This window comes from Carettochelys insculpta, chromosome 1, assembly GCF_033958435.1.
Source record: "Carettochelys insculpta isolate YL-2023 chromosome 1, ASM3395843v1, whole genome shotgun sequence".
Classification (NCBI taxonomy): Eukaryota; Metazoa; Chordata; order Testudines; family Carettochelyidae; genus Carettochelys; species Carettochelys insculpta.
Genome location: NC_134137.1, coordinates 309501842 through 309522456, shown reverse-complemented (window position 1 = coordinate 309522456; position 20615 = coordinate 309501842). Strand labels below are relative to the sequence as shown.

Here is a 20615-nt window from a genome sequence, read left to right as displayed (position 1 = left end):
TCCATGTTCAGCCTTCTCAAAAAGAGGCATATGCACTGGCTGGGCCATGTCTCACGCATGACGGATGGCCAAATACCGAAGGACCTCTTCTTTGGTGAACTGGCGTCTGGAAAGAGGCCGAAAGAGTGACCTAAATTGCGCTACAAGGACATGTGTAAGCGTGACCTCAGCGCTCTCTCTATCAGTGTGAACACCTGGCATTTGCTCACCTCAGACAGGCATGTCTGAAAACAGGGAGTGAAGGAAGCTCTTGTTATGTATGAAACTACCTTGGTAAAGGAAGTGGAAGACAGGAGAGCCCTCAGGAAGATCCGTGCCCATGATACCAGAGCAACATCTGCCTACTACTGCTCACAGTGCGGAAAGGACTGCCACTCCCACATTGGATTGCACAGCCACAGAAGATGCTGCTCGAATCCGTCCAACTGGGGTGCAAACCCATGATCCCTCGGGATTGAAGGATGCCTACTACTAGTGTTCCACCCATCTGGACATCTGGAGCTTTTTGTCTGTGATTACCTGTCCATTTAAATGCTTCACTGATGTGACTTTGGTAATATTTGGTTTGAGTGCTTTCTTCAGTCCATCATACATGGTTTTCAGATCACCCAAATCGGATGCCTTTTGAATATTAGAACATAGGTCAGCGTGATACTTGTTTGCACACCACCTGGAGTCTCGCCGAAGAACAGATCTTATGTGTTGAAGTTGATCTCTTGTGCTTTCAAATGGGTTCATTATGTTGTTCAGAGGTGCCTTGTGTTTTTCTTCAAGAAAAGTCCTAAGAATGTCGGCATTTTCATCGATCCTGTCTTTGTTAGAGAATTTACATGTTCCAAATGACTTGAATATTTCTTTTGACCAAAAATATTATGTAGTGCATAGTATTTAAGGCCAGAAGGGACCACCATATCATCTAATCTGACTTCAAGTATATAAAATTCTACCAACACTAGCCATCACTGCTTTACTAAACACAGCAACTGAAATTAGTCCACAGTATCACAGCCAACAGGAGACTAGCTATGAGCAGAGAATAGGTATGACCAACATGCAAGCTTGTGTGAGTGCTTTGCAGCATGGTGTCTCCTCAGTTTGGAAATGGAGTTTTGGTCATAGAATGATCAAAGGCTTTGGAAATTAATTAGTGATTTTAATGTAGGAACTTGTTTAAGTGAAATAAAAAGAAATAAATTAAGTTCAGATATACAAAACCACATTTGATTTTAGACACTTCAGGCTTCTCTTGGAATGAATCACCTAAACTTTAAAGTTAAAGCAACAAACTCTTACAGAAAACCTTGTTTAGTGACAACCCTTTTACTTTATGTGCAGTTTTATGAGCACTTTCATATAAGACATTTTGTACAGGACAATGTTATTTCAAACATTTTGAAAAAATGAATGGGTCAAGTTTTTAAGTTCTGACTCAGTTTCTATGTAATCTGTACTCAGATAAATCTCCTTTTGTATCTAGTTCTGACTGGTGTTAAGCAAGCACTGTCTTGTGAGAGAATCACGAGTAGTGCAGGTTCTGCAGAGGCGTAATACCTGTGTGTTAAGGCCCCACTTTGTCAAGGGCATATTTCTGATTTCTGGTAAGTAATCCCTTCCCCTCCTGATTCCCCTGTAAACAGACTTCATTATCTGACTTGCTCTCACACTACATATGACTTTGGGAGCTGTGAAGAATGATAGCACACTGAAGGCATCCCTCTTGACATTCCAGTGTGAGGGGTGGGTTCTTTCCAGCCAACAGCCAGGGAACTAGTGAGAGACAACCCTGCAGTCCAGGCTGAGGCACAATTGTGTAGCTTATTTCGAGTAGATTTCAAAATCAACTGTTTTGGCATGTGACACTGTCTAAATGGTGTCACATGCTGAAACAAAGCCTTGTTTCAAGGCATCCTTGTGCTCCACATGTGATGAGGTTTACAGGGATGCCAGAATAGCGTGCCTGTTATCTAAAAACTGTTTCAAGACAATGGGCATGTTGCATAGACATGGGCAGCTATTTTGGGATACCTTTGTGTCCCAAAATAGCGCCGCTGTGTAGACGTAGCCTTATAGGCCAAGCAAGTCATGGTACAGCACTTAAACCACATCCCCTGTTCACTAGATATTCGCTTAGCAGGCAATTGTCAGTCCTCCATCCTCAGCTTCCTACTGCAAGCTCTTCTTTAAGGATCTCTGCAGAACTGGGGCTGAAGAAGCCTGCTTGGACTCTGGAGTGAGATGATATATGTAGAAGTCAGGATCTGCAGAGGAGCATTCAAGGATGAGGCAAGCCATTTGTGTCAGCTTTACCCTTTATTTACTGCTTCATTGCACAAATCTGGTCTCTCATTTCTGTGCTAGCCTGTCCATCCACAGGTTCGGTCATGTCAGCAGTCAGTTCCCCCTTCATCAAAATAAGAGACCATTAACTTAAATGAAGGCTCTGCCTGAGTGAAAACTCAGTAGGTGCTTCAGTGTGACTGTATATATGATACATTGCATATGCTGATTCAATAAGCATTCTTATTCACCTGTTACAGAACTGACTTACAGAGCCCTGGCAAAGAAAATCACAGAGATTTGTGTTGCTCAACAGTGACATATTTGACAAGTTGATAGCAGGCACCATCCAACATATCAGTCAGACCTGCAACCCAGGAGTCATTTCTTAGCTATTCCCTTTTCCTCCAGTAGGGTTGTGTTGTCCTGTCTTGGTTCCTACATTTCCTCTTCTTGTTCTGTGGCCTTCCTGAGGATCACATAGTCACCACTCCCTGGTTCCCTTCCCACATGCCAATCCATCCAAAAAGCTGCACCTGAGACCATCCTCCTTGCCTGTTCCTTTTTTATGACTAAGTCACTCCTGTCTTCCAATCCCTTCACTTTCTCACCACATCAATTTCAAGCTTTTTTCCTTACCTCCAAGGCCCTTCACAGGTTCCCACACTTTCCTGGCTGCTCCTGTCTCTTATCATGGCACTCAACTTCGTTAATAGTACTGGCCTTGTCTCATCTCGTCTGCTCCTCCTCCAGCCATTCTCCTCCCTCTTCCAAGTTGCCTCCCCAAAGTAAGAGATAAGGCCATCTCTGTCTTCTCCTCAAAATCCCCACTAAAGACTTTCTTCAATGACATGTGTGGGTAATTAGCCAACACTCTGAGGGTAATTTGGGACAAGTAGTACTCAGGTGCATTGTGCATTTAAAATGCAATTTATTTTATTTTTGTGATAGTCATATTAACAAGCATACATATTGTATTGTAAATGTATATTTTGATTCCTCTCTCTCCTCACCTTCCTTGCTTCTTACGTTAGATTAGAAGGTGTTTTTGTTTTTGTTTTTTTCCAAAGTACTGTTTTCCTATGTGCTTTTATTTATAGGGTCCCTATCTGGATGGAGGCCTTTTTTTAATTACTGTGCTAGAAATGATGCTGAAGTACCAGCATGATAGATGCTAAAGGAACTCTGCGTGGAAGGAAGTGGTCCCCATGTTGAATTTGAAGGGTGGTGATTTAAAGAGGAATAAAATTAGGGGAGTTTCCATTGTACTTGGAAAGCGAACAGTTACTATTATAGATTAATAAAATTTGATTTTCAAGTGAGTATTGTACAGTAGCACAATGTTAAATAGATCTTATTTCAATATTTGTGTAAAGTGAGAGAGAGGAAAGAGCAAAGTGAGTGGCGGAAAAAGGAAAGAACAGAAGCAGGACTGTTAAGGAGAGAGGTGTGTTAGAAACTTTTGATCTTTTACTAGATTCACTTCACTGAAGTTCACAGGCTTCTTTTGTGCATTGAATCTCACGTACTAACAAGCTGAAATTAATGATTATCTGTTCCATTTTGCAGAGTAATGATTTCTTTATGTTTGTTGCTATATGTATGGAGGCTGTTCAAAGGTTTGGCTTGTTTATGTGGAGTTTGTAATATTTTGTGCATACTGTATTTCATGATTGTTAGTGCATGATGTAACACACCTACTGCTACAAAGTAAATGTTGCTGTATTCCCCAAACTGAGCCTCCTAGAAGTCATATTAATTTATATAGCTGTCTTCCTAACCCTAGTCAGTTCCACCCCGACACATACTCAGACTTTAGGAGACTGTGATGTAGTTTTTCATAACACAATACTTCTTCTCTTTCTATACACACACACACAAACTTAGAACTGGGCGTGTGTGCATCCATGCAAAACAGCTCATTCAGAACCCATGAAACAATTGTGAATATTGTCAATAACATTTCAAGGGATTCTTCCCAAGTTTAACTACTTATTACTACTTCAAATTCAATAGCAAAATATAATTGTCTGGAACTACATATGTGTGCTCCTCTAGGTCTCTTTTCTGAAGGGATTTACTTGTGTCTGAGGGGATTTACTCTAAACAATGGTTTCCAAATGCCCGGTAGTGTATGCCAGCTTCTTAAATTTGAGAAGTGAGTGAGAGTCCCACAGTTTTCTTCAAATTCACCTTGAATTTCCACTTTGCAAAATAACTCCAGTTGGCACAGGCTGTAGCACTAGTTATCTTTTCCAGTTGGTTGAGGGAACCCATAGACTAAATTAAAAACAAATTGTGAAGTCCCTGGAAAACAACTGAGGGTACATTTCATTCATCCTGCCCAATCCTTTGTGCTCTCTTTCACAGTCTCGTCACATTTGGAAAATGCTACAGAACTGAATGCTGTAGAAGAGTCAGGTATAGAAATAGTTTTTGGTATCAGTTGTATGTAGGAGTGTTTGCTATCCTGGATACTTCTACTACTGAACTGTTTTTTTTTTGTTTGTTTGTTTCAAAACATTATAATACTGATTGAGATTAAAGTGGAACTGTATTCCTTTACATATGGCATGTTGCCTCTTCCTTCCAGGCTTTTCAAAATCCTGTCTTTCCATATGCACCTATATCACTCTTCACACTGCCCCCTTCACAGTACCAAGGATGCCATGCTCCACATTCCATTTGTCCCTTTCTCTGAGTTATTTCTCTAAGCTGTGCTCCCTGCTGCCTGCTTTGTAGGATGTGCCATTCCTCAGCTCACTGACAAGTCCTCTATCCTTTCTGTCAGAGTTCTCTTAAAAACACAAACCCTAATTACGGCTCTTCCAGTGTGTTATAGCATTACTCCACAAAAAGCTATGGAATTATTACTGGCAGAAAGCTTGCAGTGGTGACTCAGTTTCTATATAGACATAGTTCATGTGCATGTGTGTGTTTAACCAGTTTTGTAAGGGTTTATGTTCTAGAGGTGCTAGCTGTGAATTGAGTTCCATTATGTGTCTATAGCAGTTCTGTTTCATGGTTTGATTTGTATGAAAAATACAAACAATAAATTCTTCGCAAAAGTTCAGCATATACTCTTGATTAAAGAACTCATCTCTAGAAAATTTGCAAGTAAATCCATTAATTTTAGTTTAGGAATTAAAATTAATTAAAATGTGAATAATTTAAGGAGTTGAAGGATTACATTAATAACTTTAACTCTGCCCTGTAGTGAGGCTAAGTAGAGGCAAGTTAACATAAATCTGTATTGCAATTTAAAATCAATTTAATCTAATCTCTGACCACAAACACTAAAAACCACAGGATTATTTCATTATGTCCATGAAAGGTAGATTAAAGGTACTTGAGTACCTTAACTATGAATTTCTCATTTTAATGTTTTTTGACTCCTTTAAGTGTAACCTTAACCAAGAATTTTCTGAGTTTATAATGTTTAATTTTGAAATAAATACAATGGTTGTGTAAATGTTTTACTCTTAAGTTCACGATACATGCTGTCATCCTTAACTCCATATCAAAAATAATTGTTGTATGCATCATATATGCCCAGAGCCTCAGATGGCATAAACTGGCATAGTGGACTGCAGTGGAGTTGAGGGAGCTATAGTGATTTACTGTGCCTGAGAATCTGGCCTTTAGATGAAGCCATTGTGTCATTTCAATTTGTATTATCAGGATGTGGCCCGTGTCACGAAAGAGTTGCCTACTGTTGGAAAAGATGGACACTTAAAACTATTACCAAAAATAGTTTCTAGTTGTATCCAGCTATATCACAACAAGGCCATCAAACATCTTAACATATTCCTGAAAAGACAGACTGGTCCATAAACCAAAGCCTGCATATACAGGTGTCAACTTGGACCTTGCCTTCACTTTCAGGTAACACTTTACCATGATCTTCCTTAAAATAAAGGTAAGAAACAAGAAGATCAAGAAACTTGCTAAATACATCTTGGGAACCAGTGTGATGATACTAAGAAATTCTGGGCTTACATCATGATATTCTGTCACAGAGTATTCCTTCCTGAAGTGTGTCCGCTGTTTCTGGAGAGGAGAGAAGATACTCAACTGAATGAAACTATGTTTACAAGAGCAGATACCATGAAAGTGATCAGCTTGGCCTGGCTGTTGGTCTTCTCCAGCATTGTCCCTCCTCACATCAGCAAGCAAGTTGCCTTATGGAATGTGATCTTGAAGGTGCAAAGTGTAGCACCGCCATCCTTTTTACAGATATGTTTAAACTAGCAAGTCACCATTTTTGCTCAAAATACTTTTTTTGGCAATTTCTGTAAGAGGCGTATTTCTACATTGAAATGGAATATTAGATGTCATGATAAAGCTTCAAATATAGCCAATGTCAGATCCAACAGTTCAGACTCCTGGTTTTGACATCCCATGCCATCTTTAGGTAAAGCTCAATCACTTCAAATGTGATTTAATCAGATGCACCACTAATTACTGTAATTGTAGACTTTGGGACTTTCCCCTTTGCCACTGTGGCCAGTTAGAAGATGGAGAATGTAAGAAAGGCCATTAGTGGGTCAGATCAAAGGTCCATCTAGCCCAGCCTCCTATCTACCAACAGTGGCCAGAGCCAGGTGCCCAAGAGGGGGTGGACTGAAGACAGCGATCAAACAACTTGTGTCCTACCATCTGCCTCCATCTTCTGGCAAATAGAGGCCAGGGACACCATTTCTACCTCTGGTTAATAGCCTTTTATGGACCTAACCTCCATGAATTTCTCTAGCTCTTTTTTGATCTCCCTTATAGTCCTAGCCTTCACAGCCTCCTCTGGCAAGGAGTTCCACAGGTTGACTGTACACTGTGTGAAAAAGAACTTTCTTTTATTTGTTTTAAACCTGCTACCCATTAATTTCATTTGGTGTCCTCTAGATCTTATGCTATGGGAACAAGTAAATAACTTTTCTTTATTCACCTTCTCCACACCATCATCTTCACCATCACTAACCATGGACTCAGCACCCATTGGTGTCTAATGTCTCTCTCACTGTTTCCTTCCATCTTTCCCTGTCTAGTGCAGAGTGGCTTAGTTTCTGTAGACTAGCTCCACACCAACCCATTATATCATCTATCCATCCTCTGTGTGATCTGCCTCTCCTATTCGAACTGTCCATTATGCCAAATATACACCTCTCATAATTTTACATATCTTTGTAATATCCCTCCTCCTCTCTTATAAACTGAAAAGTCCCAGTCTCTTTAACCTCTTCTCATATGGGACCTGTTCGAAACCCCTAATCATTTTGTTGCCTTTTTCTAATGCCAAAATATCATTTTTTGAGGTGAGGGCTTTTTCGAGGTAGGCTGAATCTATGAGCAATGGCTTGCTGGTTCCCTCATGGACTTGCCAAATGCCCTTCCTTCACCTATTGAATGGTTAAAATACTTAGGCTAACACCTTTGGTTTGACTGTCCCTGTAGAATCTGTCAGAACATTTTATAGCACCTGGTCACCTTACTTAGTGACTGTTCTTCCTTTTACACTCCATCTATCAGTTATGTCTTGTTTAGAGTTTAATCTCTCAGGGGCAAGATACTATGTCTTTGCTTGAATTTGGAAAGTGCCTACCAAGCACACTGAGCAAAGACGCATGGATTCAAACAGAGTAAGCGTTTTCTTTCCTGATTTAACTTGAGTCAAGTTATATACTGTCAAGAGAACGGATACATTTTTATGAACAGGAAGGATTTTTTTCCACTAAACCTGTTAAACCGATTCGTTTTACAGCTTGACAAGGAACCAAGTCATCCACTGCCTGGAGTAAAACACTTAAATCATCAATAAATGGCTGTTTTACCCTCCAAAGAGAGTTGAGTTCACTTCTCTAGACTCCATATGTCATTCGCAAGCAGGCAAAGATTGGCAGAGCTGCAAACATGGCACATTCAGCTCTGGGAGTGCTGTGGTGGAGCACAGGGTCTGTGAGTCTGTCAGGTCAAAGGGTAATGCTGGCAGGTTCCAAAGAGAGTCTAGTCCAGTAGCACTGATTCAATCACCTGTGCCTGTGATTTGCAAGGAGGTCTAGGTCTGTAGTAGAGGAATTTGCAGAAGGTACTGTGTAGACTCACTGTCCAGTACATTGGTTGTTGGAGTGAGGGGCAGTGAGAATTATACCTTCAGCGAATCTATGTTGTTGAGATAACTCGAGGGTCTGACACTGTTTGATCTTGTAGGCATAGTGGATTGCACATACCAACATTTCCTTCTCCATTCCCTTACCCCAAAACTTCCAGTGTGCTGTGCTCTCATCCTCCTGTAATTCAGGGACTCTTTGCAATTCTTCCACCTATTCCAGGGGATCTCAGTGTGTCTCCAGTTCCCTTTCTGATACTTGTCATGTCTCCATGACCCTCTCCCACTATGTCATTGATCTCCAATCTCCACTCCCATGCCAGGGGATCAGTGTGTCCCCTCATTCCATCTCCCCTCACCACTGGCTGCATTCTCTCTTCCCTGTCATGCTCAGTGTAACCTTCATACCCCTCTCCCCTTCATCATTTTTCCCTCTATGCCAAGGGCTCTGGTTTCCCACTTTGTTGCCATGCTTCTCATTCCTCCTTTCTCTCCATAACAGGGTCCTCATTACCCCCTGCTCTATTATTCTCTGTATCCCCTCTTCTCTTTCCCCCCATCACTCCTGTTCCCTCCATCATTAGCTTTAGAACCAGAGTGGAGATTGGCTTGGAGTTACCAGTGGTATCACAGTGGTCTAGAAGGACTCTTGGGCTACGTCTACACGTGCAGCCAACATCGAAATAGTCTATTTCGATGAATAACGTCTACACGTCCTCCAGGGCCGGCAACGTCGATGTTCAACTTCGACGTTGCTCAGCCCAACATCGAAATAGGCGCAGCAAGGGAACGTCTACACGTCAAAGTAGCACACATCGAAATAGGGATGCCAGGCACAGCTGCAGACAGGGTCACAGGGCGGACTCAACAGCCAGCCGCTCCCTTAAAGGGCCCCTCCCAGACACAGTTGCACTAAACAACACAAGATACACAGAGCTGACAACTGGTTGCAGACCCTGTGCCTGCAGCATAGATCCCCAGCTGTCGCAGAAGCAGCCAGAAGCCCTGGGCTAAGGGCTGCTGCCCACGGTGACCATAGAGCCCCGCAGGGGCTGGAGAGAGAGCATCTCTCAACCCCCCAGCTGATGGCCGCCATGGAGGACCCAGCAATTTCGACGTTGCGGGACGCGGATCGTCTACACGGTCCCTACTTCGACGTTGAACGTCGAAGTAGGGCGCTATTCCGATCCCCTCATGAGGTTAGCGACTTCGACGTCTCGCCGCCTAACGTCGAAGTTAACTTCGAAATAGCGCCCGACGCGTGTAGACGCGACGGGAGCTATTTCGAAGTTGGTGCCGCTACTTCGAAGTAGCGTGCACGTGTAGACGCAGCTTCGGTGTGTCATAGACACATGCTTTCCTGTGGCTGTACACTACCTGGGTGTAATTCACAAAAGGAAGATTGCTGAGAACTTAAATTTGGGTGGTACCAGCCTTGCAAATCCCTGTGGTGAGGGAGCCCTCAATCGTGCTCGTAGCTGTTGCCATTGTTTCTCACTGACTGTTGATGCAGTAGGCTTCAGCATGACACACTGTGAGTATGACAATCCTGTAACCTTATTATACAGATAATAAGAGTAGGGAGAGGATATATAAAAAGAAGCAGCATGGGCCTTGTGGTTTCAGAGACTAGATGAAGATCTAGGTTCCATTTCTGAGTCTGCTACAGAGTATGTCCTTAGACGAGTTACTTACTATTTTGGTGAATCCATTACCATCTGTAAAATGGGGATTCCTTCCCACCATCCTCCTTTCTGTTTAGTGTACAGTCTCTAGTCCAGCACTGTTGGGACATGAAGGGTGCCAAACCACGGGTCATTATTTTCTAGCAGCATTACCAACACTTCCACTGCTTACTGGACTCTTAGAAACCACTCTGGGGTAAATTAGAGCTAAATATCACCACAGAACACTGAGAACCAGGACTGGTGGCTGTAATCAAATTTTATGGAACTGCAGGAAACTTGGCCACAAGCATGATAAATGTACATCTGACTAACTAAAATCATGCCAGATCACGGGTGTCGCTGGATGAGAGAATTCTGTTCCAGAGGGGTTCAACTTGTACAAGCTTTTCAGAACCAGAAAGCTACCTGCCTGTGGGTTTGTAGGATTTCATACACAGTGGCTCCCAAAATGAGGGGGTGGGGGGTGGCACTAACATAAAACAAACAAACATTATCATAATAATAACACAACTGTTGGCTTTTAATTTATCAACAATTCACTGCTTAGAAACCAATGCAGGTAACTCATATTTATTTCTACTTTTTCTTCCTTCAGACACTTTAATCAACTCATACTTTTTAATCCTCACCATCTCTTTTTGGAAGTCATTGATTTTTACGCCCTCTTGTTATGGTGGATTCTTCATCACTTGAAGGTCTTAAATCAAGATACGGAAGCTGTGGGCTTGAAGTTGAAATTACTGTGTGTAAATTCTATGGCCTTTGTTAAGCAGGAGAAAACACAAGATGGACAACTCTGCACATATGTGAACCTATGATTTTTTTTTGTTTTTTTTTTCAGTGTGAATGAGTCCAGCTTCCTGAGCTTTTCTTTGTAACCTTGTTAAAATCTAATATGACTTTGAACTGTCTTGTGCTGCGGGCTTCACAATTCAAGAGTATTCTCCCTGCCATAGAATGATCAGTACTATACAGTATTTTGAGTTAAAGGGTTGGAAGGTTGAAAGTTCTCTTGAAATTGTACAGCAAAATGGAATGCATAGCCCAATCAATCAGATAATGAAGGCAAAGGTATTTCTTCTGGAAACAAAACAAAACATGAATGAAGAATACACAATAATTGTGGTCTAGTCTTCTATTTCTGCAAAAGGGAGGTTGGAAATCTTTTTTTGATTTTCTTCTGTTTTTTTTAATACTCTGTGCAATTCTGGACTGTCACATTTAAGAAAGGTGAAGTCATACAGGATCTGGTGCATAGAGGAGATATTAGGATTACAGAGGAATTGAGTACATACCTTACAGGATGACACTCAAGGAATTTGGCTTGTTTAGCCTAACGACAAGAAGAATGAGAGGAGATATGACTGCTGTCTATAAATACATCAGAAGAATAAACATCAGGGAGGCAGAGGAGTTCTTTGGGTATTTAAGTGGTAATGTTGACATAAGAACAAACGGAAATAAACTGGCTTTCAAGAACTATAAGCTTAAAATTAGATAAAGCTTTCTAATGATCAGAGGAATAGAAGTTCTGGAAGAGCATTCCAAAGAGAGCAGTGGGGCAAAACTATTGAACTGTCTTCAAGCCTGAGCGTGAATAGTTTACGGAGAGGATGGTATCATTAGATTGCTTGCAATGGTATGTAGCCCATCTGTAACTGCTAGTGGCAAAAGGCCCTGAAGGGCAGCAGTGGGGCAGGCTCTGAATTACTACAGAGGATTTTTTCCTAGATGTCTGGCTATTGTGGTCCTGCTGACATTCTCTGGGGTCAAGTAGCCATTGTATGTGGGCCCTAGAAGGAACTTTCCACCAGGTCCAATTGACAGAGATCTTATGGGTTTTTCATCTTCCTTTGTAGTATTAAAGATAAGTCCCTTGATGGCCTAAACTTGAATAAATAGTGGATTCTCTGTAACCTCTAAAGTCTTTATGTAATGTTTTGAGGACTTCAGCAAGTCAGCCAGAGATTGGTTCTTTTACACCAGGGAGTGGATGAGGTTCTGTGGTCTGCCGTGTCAGGAGATCAGGTTTGATAATCATTCTGGCCTTAAAGTCTATGAGTGCATTCTGGCCTTAAAGTCTATGAGTCTGTGTCAGTTCACATGATCGTATGGTTATAAGAGACAGCAGAATGTACATTTGTATGTCTGTTGGTGAGGTGTCTGAGTAGATATTGCTCTGGCTAAGAAAATGATGGCTTTGTAGCATTCACTCCCTTTTGTAGTATGCATATGGGTTATTTATAGTAACGATCTCCTTCCAAATCATGTTTTACTCCAGGTTGCATTTGTGTGGTTTTCACTTTCCTTCCTTCCTTTTTTCCAACCAGGTGCGTAATATTAATGTGTATGCCTGTGTTTGTGTGTGTTGAGAATTTTTTAAGATATATAAAAGATAATAGATGAAATTGCATATTTCTTACTACCTTATATCATTGTTATGGAAAAAAAGCAGCCCAGTAACTTCTTCTTCTGTGTTGTCATCTGCAGGGTGCAGCTTTAATTCGAATGTTGGCTAATGTTATGGGTCACTCAGTATTTCAGATGGGCTTACAAGTAAGTAGAAGGCATTCTGTCTTTTTATGTGTATTTGTAACCTTTGGGGTTTTTTGTTTGGTTTTAAGCAAGTATTTGTGCCAGTGTTTCTCTTTTTAAAGTTCTCAACTGTTGTGACATCATCATGTCCCTGAAGCTAAATTTAATAGGAAGCATTAGCTTGTGTAATATAAGAGCTGTCATTCCAGCAAATGAAACAATTCTCAGTATGTCAAGTGCCACACAGTTTCACTTTCATTTGGTGTACATCAGCAAGTGGAAATCATTTTCAGATTTGTAAGAACTTGATTATCAATCACTGAAAGAGCTTGCTGAGGCAAAAGCCACTTTGCTTCAATTACATTTAAATTTTAATATGAAATAAAATGGAACTATGTCAGTCTCACTAGAAAATATGTGGCTGTGAAGCTAATCACATTTTTCAGATAAATACCTTCCTCCTCACCCATCAAAACCCTACTTTTACCTTTGATGAACACAGAGTGCTCTTTGCCTTTATTATATTTTGAAAACTCTGTCTTTTAAAAAGAGGTTTAAAGAAATAACACTTCTGTTCAAAAAGAGAGAGAAAAAGAGAGAGAGAGAGCAATTCAATGTGTTGATTATCAGGAATTAACTTTTTCAGCAGTAATTCAGGGTAAATGTATATTTTGTAAACTATTTTAGTACAAACCAAAACATAAAAAATGCAACTCCCTTTATTTCACTGAAATCAGTGTAAGTAAATCACATTACAGACAACTGTGATCGATGAATTATGCGTGATTCAGTCTGTTACTTAGATATGTCAGTTAAAGTAAATTGATGTTTACGTGAAATATAATTATGTTAAGAAGGGAAGAGTAATCAATCTTATCTGTTCTTAGTAAGCTTTTCATTTTGAAATTTAAATAAACTACGTATGGGATCAGGTCATATTTTAACACAGTAATTCCGCCTCTAACCAAAATGGATGGAAAGATAAAATATGAAACAAAAGTTAAATAAATATACTAGTCATGCCTATAAATGTGTGTTTAGCATGATATACAATGGAAAGAATCCCAGTGAGGAATTCTAGAAGTTTTTCTAGAAAGTTTGCAGGACTTTGCCCAGTCAAGCTCTAGATGATACCTCTGTCACGGGAATGAGAAAGCTCTTTTCATGTCACTAGCCTTATCTTCTACCCCAGACAGTCGGCTTTCACCTGGAAAGGTTTCCAGGAGCAAACTTGTGCACATTAAGGGTGAAGTCATCACCCTGTTAAGGTCACTGGAACTTCTACCATTATCCCAAAGTCAGGAATTCATCCAAATTTTTTTCCTGTTCATAATGTCTATGTCTACACTTGCCCCCTTCTTTGAAGTGGGTATAGTAATCAGGCTGATGGGAGATTACTAATGAAGTGTTGCGATGAATACGCAGCACTTCATTAGGCTAATTCTCCCCTGTGGCAACTTCAAAGTGTCAAACATCAAAGTGCTCACACTACTTCGAAATGCCTTTACTCCCAGAAAGGAAGAAGGGGGCAAGTGTAGATGTAGCCATAGAAATTTAAAATTCTAGACCAGGGGTCAGCAATGCCCAGCATGGGTGCCAAGAGTGGTACGTTGGCTGATTTGACCGGTGCACGCGGTGGGAGTTCAGCACTGCCCCTCCTCCCTCATGCAGCTGGGAGCTTGCTCAAAGACCTGCCGCCTGCAGCCTGACAAAAGACCAGCTGATGCTACCACCAATCACCTACATGATAAAGTTCTGCACCTCTATTTATGTATTAAAGAAGCTGTTGTAAGTAGGATTATTAGTGCATTGAAAAAGTGTCTCCAGCACTTGGATCGTACGTAGAGGTCAAAAGATCAAATTTCTGCACTCCACCTCAGAAAGATTGCTGACCCCTATGCTAAACTGTTAATATTTAAAAATTGTAACTGCAAGTATTTTGCACTGAAGCCTGCCTGTGCAAGAAGTTTGGTCGACTCAAACTTCTTCATTACAAAAGTTTTAAACCCTGGAGATTCACTGTCAAAAATGGCATCCATGGTGGAGATCAAGATAGTAATGATGAAGAATGTAAACAGCTTTAGTGTCACAACATTCTATACAATACAAGTCAAATTGTTTAGCCATTTACTGTGCATGTAATGCTATTGAAATCAAAGTATTTATGCAGTGTTAGTATGGGTGACAGAATTATACCTTAAGTTAAGAACAGATGAAAAAAGAGGGATGATTATAAGCACTGGGAGGCCAGAGAAGGAGGGACCAGGTTTACAAGAACAAAATCAGGCAATAGTGAGCCAGCACCTTTCTTTTCTTCTCATTCCTTTTTTCCTCCTTATATTAATTGCATACCATCACCAGGTGTGCGTTTTATTCCTCATAATACTTCAATAAAATCTTTTGCTTATCAAAAATAATTAACTGTGCTAAAATTATTTTATTAACGTAAAGAATAAAGAATGGGGCTTTTGTTAGATACACATGACCAATGAATGTATGCTGCCATAGAACAGAGATTGACATGACCTTGTTAGCCAGTAAACCATTTGTGAGGGGATAGACAGCAGGCAGAATTACTGTATGAAGCCCTCATTTTTACAGCATACATTGGTTTGAACAGGTATATACTTATCACAAGTAACTGGCCTGGTTCAGCAGATATGTTTGTGAAAGGCCACTGGATTATAGTGTTGGACCACCATGAAGAAACTGCAGTCAAGAAACTATAGAAAGTATGTTTTTCTGTCACATTTCAAAAGACATGCAGCTTTGAATTTTGTGAGATTTTCAAATGCATTTTTATACTACAGACTTCATTTTGTCAGCTTCTCAGTGTTTTCATTTTATAGCATCCCATATTTAAAAACCCTGTGAGTATATTTATAATGGATGTGATGAATAACTGAAATTAAAAATTGTAATTCCCACCTATGTGAACTTGCAAGGGTGCTAGAAAAAAATCTGCTATTTAAATACCTAACATCATTTAATGAAACCACTTTTTTGCCTTCAGGTATTCTCTGTCACTTTGGAAGTGCTGCGAATCCCCTTATTTTTAGCACACTTCTTTCAGTGCCTCACTTTTGAGCTTTCAACAGTTAAGAATTATGCATAAGGCAGTGTTGCTCCTAGTTACTTGGGGGGGGGGGGTCACTTTTCAGTGAGATGAAGAATCTACTGGCTCCTTCCCCACAAATGATGTGATGTTGAATGTCCTTTCATGTTGGCAAGGTTGTTGTGCTCAAACATAGTTCTGAATTAAGGCTGTGTGTGGGCATCGAATGGCAGCAACCCTCACTAAGAAGTGGTGATGCCTTTTCTCTGTATTGAAAGGCTATTAAGTAGCCTCTATGGAAACGAGACAATGGGGAAACTTGAATAGCATCACTTTCTCTGATAGTTTCTGAACGGCATGAGCTTGTGTAGTTGGATTTGTTGAGTTGGTCTCAGCATTCTGTCAGCACCAAGGACAGTTACTTGTAATATCATTTAAATTTTGGATGGGATTTTATCTATAAATGTTGCTCAGTATGCGAGTACTTGAAATGGAGGCGCTGTTTATATTATTTTATATGGCTGGAGTTCATGTACTGGAAAGGGTTATTGCAAAAAGCCTTGAACTCCTTTCCGTGGTATCAGCAGCTACTCATGTTAACTGTGTATAATAAACATAATAGTTCAGAGGTTGTGTTGTGTTCAAAGAAGCATCCACTGGTGCCTCAGGCTCCCCAATGGGGCCCTCGTGCTGAGTCATTTACATGTGTCTTATACTCGGTTTGATTGGTTTTGAACCCAATGTGTATGGATATATGTTTGTCAGCACTACATTTCATTGGCCATGTGGCAGCTCATTGATCATACACATCTGTATCCTTTTGAACTTCACTTGCTGCTGTATTCGCATTCATCATTCACGCTGATTGAGTGCATCATCAGCAGGCTGAATTAGTTTACTGTAAGAACCTTGGGCTCTGTGATAAATTAACATCTTATGTACCTCATCTCATACACTGTATATATATATGGGAGAAGACCTTTAGTATGGTCCCATGGATAGATGCACAGTGACTCAGTGCTATGTGGTCTCTGTGTTGAAACTGACAGGTCAACCTTTGAAAAGGGTGGTATGAGGAAATGTAGAATGTAGGTTATTAAAAGCAGCCGGGCTACGGTTTTAGTCATTTTTCACCACCATAAAAGTCACCATTTCGACTGAGCTCCTTTCATCTGTACTGTTTTTCACAGCTCTTTAAACCACTATGCATTCTGTGTTCCATGCAGAGTGCTTATAGGCTGGGTCTACACTTGCCCCCGGCTTCAAAAGGGGCATGTTAATCAGGATGATGAGAGATTACAAATGAAGTGCAGTGGTGAATACGCAGCACTTCATGAGGCTAATTCTTCCCCGTGGCAACTTCGAAGTGTCAAACTTTGAAGTGCTGGCATGCATGTGGCCACAGGCACTTTGATGTGCCTATGCTACTTGGAAGTGCCTTTACTCCTCAAAATTTTGGCATGCTCAGTGAGGACAGAATCTGAAGCTACTAAATTCTAATAAGTCTCTGTTGAGCATATCTGAGCTGACATTTCCAAAGACTTAAAACTTGGCTATAATTGAGCTGGCTTCAGTGGAAAGGGCAAAAGTCACAGCTTGCCAAATTTCATGTCCCGGCTGCAAAGCATGGGAGTGTTAGAACTTTTCAAATTAAACTTCTCAAGCATTTTTTTAATGCGTGCAAAATAATGTATATTTTTTTCCTGAGGCAGACACCCAACATGTAAAATTTCTTCGTAAGCTGGTACACTCTGGCAAAGTGAAACTGAAATGAGGGCCTTGTTATAGAAGGTTTCAGTCAACCTTAAAAAGTGGCATCATCAGGCCCACATAGAATAGCTGTGCCTTTGCTCATTACAATTTGGGCTGTCCTGCTCAATGGAAGTGATAATATCGTTAGCTAGTATGCTCAATGATAAAGTTTATATATAAAAATAAAGTTAATAAACATATGGTGTATGTGGTTAGGTTTCTTTACCCAGGTCATTATTGCTTTTCTAATAATGTGAGCCTCAATGATATGGCATATAATATATATGTATCCTTTTAACACGCTTTCAGTGACTTTGACTCTCATATTTTGTTGCATTGAAGGCAATTGACTATTATTTTCTGCTACAATTTTATTTAAGGAATTATGTAGCAAGAGATATGTAGGCATGAATTCTCAGCACCTTCTGGCTCATTAGCCACTTTAAAATATAATAAAACATGTATGCTTTCTTTACAAGCAAACTTAAATGTTTTCTTTACAAACAAAATCTGTATAATCAGAATTTCCTTAGAAACAAAATTATCCTGATGTGGGCTCAATATCAACCTTATCCCTGATCCTACGAACCAGCACAGTTGAATCTACATTGCACAAAAAAGTACACCGTTTTTGACTGATCATACAGTCATCGTATAGTTGGAATGCCAACTGGCTTCTTAGAAATCATGGGGGATTTTGGCACCACAAAGATTTCAGGGTTGGAATTCTTGTATGTCCTTGTTAGATAATATGGTTGAACTTCTCTAATCCAGCACCCTTGGGACCTGACCAGTGCTGGACGAGAGAATTTGCCAGACCATAGGAAGTCAATATTGTCTAGCACATTACCAATACTTCCATTGCTTACTGGGCTCTTAAAAGATATTTAGGTAAATTACAGCTAAATAACAGAACAGAACACTGAGAGCCAGGATTGGTGACTGTAGATAAACTTTATGGGACTACGGGAAACTTGTCTGCACCCAGGATAAGTGGTCATCTGGCTAACTAAAATCATGCCGGATTACGGATGTTGCTGGATGGGAGAGTTCTGGATTAGAAAGTTCCAACTTGTGCATACTTAAAAGCAGAACAAACTATTTCCATGCACAGCAATGGGGAAAATTCAAAAAAATGCTAGATCTGTGATGAACAAAATAAGACTTTACTTGAGCTCTTGTTAAATACCATTTTCCTGAATATTCAGTTGTTGATCTAAAATAATCAAAGTTCAACTGTTAGAACACATTAGAAACTGAGATATCACCATTTCCCCCATAGCTATAATAAGACATAAATTGTAACTCTGTTCTATCTTTTGACAGATGTTGACTTTTTAATGGTAACCATTGTAATCGCACAACAAAATGTTTTCAACAAATTACTATGACAGAATTTGTTGATGTAAATCAAAGCAATGAGTCTATTGACATAATGCCTGAAAAAGGAAATATTTCAATATTGGCTTTTTGTTGAAGAATCCTGTCTTCTATGATAGCAATAGAAAGAATGGTGAAATTATTTTAGGAGTTGAAACAAACAAAATTAGTTGTGCATGATTTAATTGTAAACAAAAGCTATTATACCAAGTCTTTTGCAACAGTATGTGAAAAAAGAAAAAATGTTAATCGACAGGAAGCCACAAACAGCTGATAAACAAGGGTGAAAGTTCACAGTTGATGATCTTCTTATCTGTTCATTTTCTAGATGCAGTACTGATACAGACATTATGTTCTTAATGAATTATATGTGCTGATTTCTCCATACTGAATAGCATTGTTACACCATTTCTTTCCGGGTCAAGGTTTGTTTAGGAGGACTCTTACAGGAAACGTACAACAAAGCAATTGACTGCGTGTTTAGGCTGCTGCTACACTAGCACTCTCCCGTTGGAGGTGGCATGGTAATGAGGCAATTTGAAGCAGGCTAATGAGGCACTAACATGCATATTCAGCACCTCATTAGCATAATGGCAGCCATGCGAACAGATTTCAAATGGCAAATTCACAGTGTAGATGGGGGCAGCTTCGAAATAAGTGCCCCACTTCAACATTTCTTTACTCCAATCTAGTTCTGCGGGAGTACGGAAATCTCGGAGTGGGGCATTTATTTTGAAGCTGCCCCCATCTACGCTGTCACTCTGCAATTTGAAGTCTGTTCATGTGGCTGCCATTATGCTAATGAGGTGCTGAATATGCACATTAGCACCTCATTAGTCTGCTTTGAATTGCCTCATTACCGTGGCACCTCCGTCAGGAGTGTGGTAGTGTAGCAGCAGCCTTATAGTTATGCCTAACACTGATTAATGAAGAGTTGTGATCAGCTGAGATCATCCTAATTAGCAAGGGCTGATATCTCAGGAAGACGTTAAACTTTTAGGCTGTTTCTGAGCAGCCCAGAAAATGCAAATGAGGCATGGATGTAAATTTCCTGTGCCTCATCGGCATGTGGCCACATGATTCGGAGTGCAGAAGAAGCTCTTTTGGATTCCAGAATGTCCTTGTAAACGCATGGCCCATGGGGATCTCCTGGAATAGGAAACCCTCCTTCCAGAAGCCCCCCTTTTCCTCAAAATTTAGAGGGTTTCCTTCCGGGAGATCTCCGCGGGCCGCAAATCTACAGGGTCATTTTGGAGTCCAAAAGAGCTTCTTCTGAACTCCATACCATATGGTCATATGGTAATGAGGCATGGGAAATTTACATCTGTGCGTCATTAGCATCCTCCGTACTGCTCATTAGAAGGGGCATGTATAGAAGCGGTTTTAGTGTGGCTTTGAAAAGAATATTTCCATTCCTTTTAAAATATATTGAAATAAAAAAGAGCTGAAATTAATCTACAAATTCAGTAAAATATATGCACTTCAGTTTCAAGCAAAACTTCATTTCTGTGGGGCTTGTGTCTGTTCAGTTGTTTAGTATCACTGCCAGATTATACATCAAATACAATTTTCCTTAAAGCAAAGCTTAACATGCCAGCAGGTGTCTTACTGCATAACAGCCACCATCAGACTGTTATAAGCAGTAACTCTGCCATCCTTCTAACTGTTCCCTGTAGATTTCTGATGCAGATTGTTTTGCCACCAAACTGCAGTTGGTTTTGTCATATTCCAGAATGCGTCCTCCTTTACATATTATTGAATACTTGCGGAGGCTAGATTCTGTGAGGGAAAGAAACCTGTGCATGTAGCTGTTCTGGTCTTTTCAACC

At 40.3% G+C, this 20615-nt stretch overlaps 1 protein-coding gene across 2 annotated transcripts in view; it reads left to right on the top strand.

Annotated features, from left to right (window-relative positions):
• Positions 1–20615, top strand: part of TRHDE (thyrotropin releasing hormone degrading enzyme) — a 384180-nt gene that overhangs the window by 214624 nt on the left and 148941 nt on the right. The window contains exon 7 of one of the 2 annotated variants that reach the window (XM_075012751.1): positions 12556–12621. The exons of the other annotated variant lie outside the window; for it this stretch is intronic. Within the exon in view, the coding sequence (XP_074868852.1) occupies positions 12556–12621 (66 nt within the window). The remainder of the gene's footprint in view (positions 1–12555; positions 12622–20615) is intronic. 2 annotated transcript variants of the gene reach the window in all.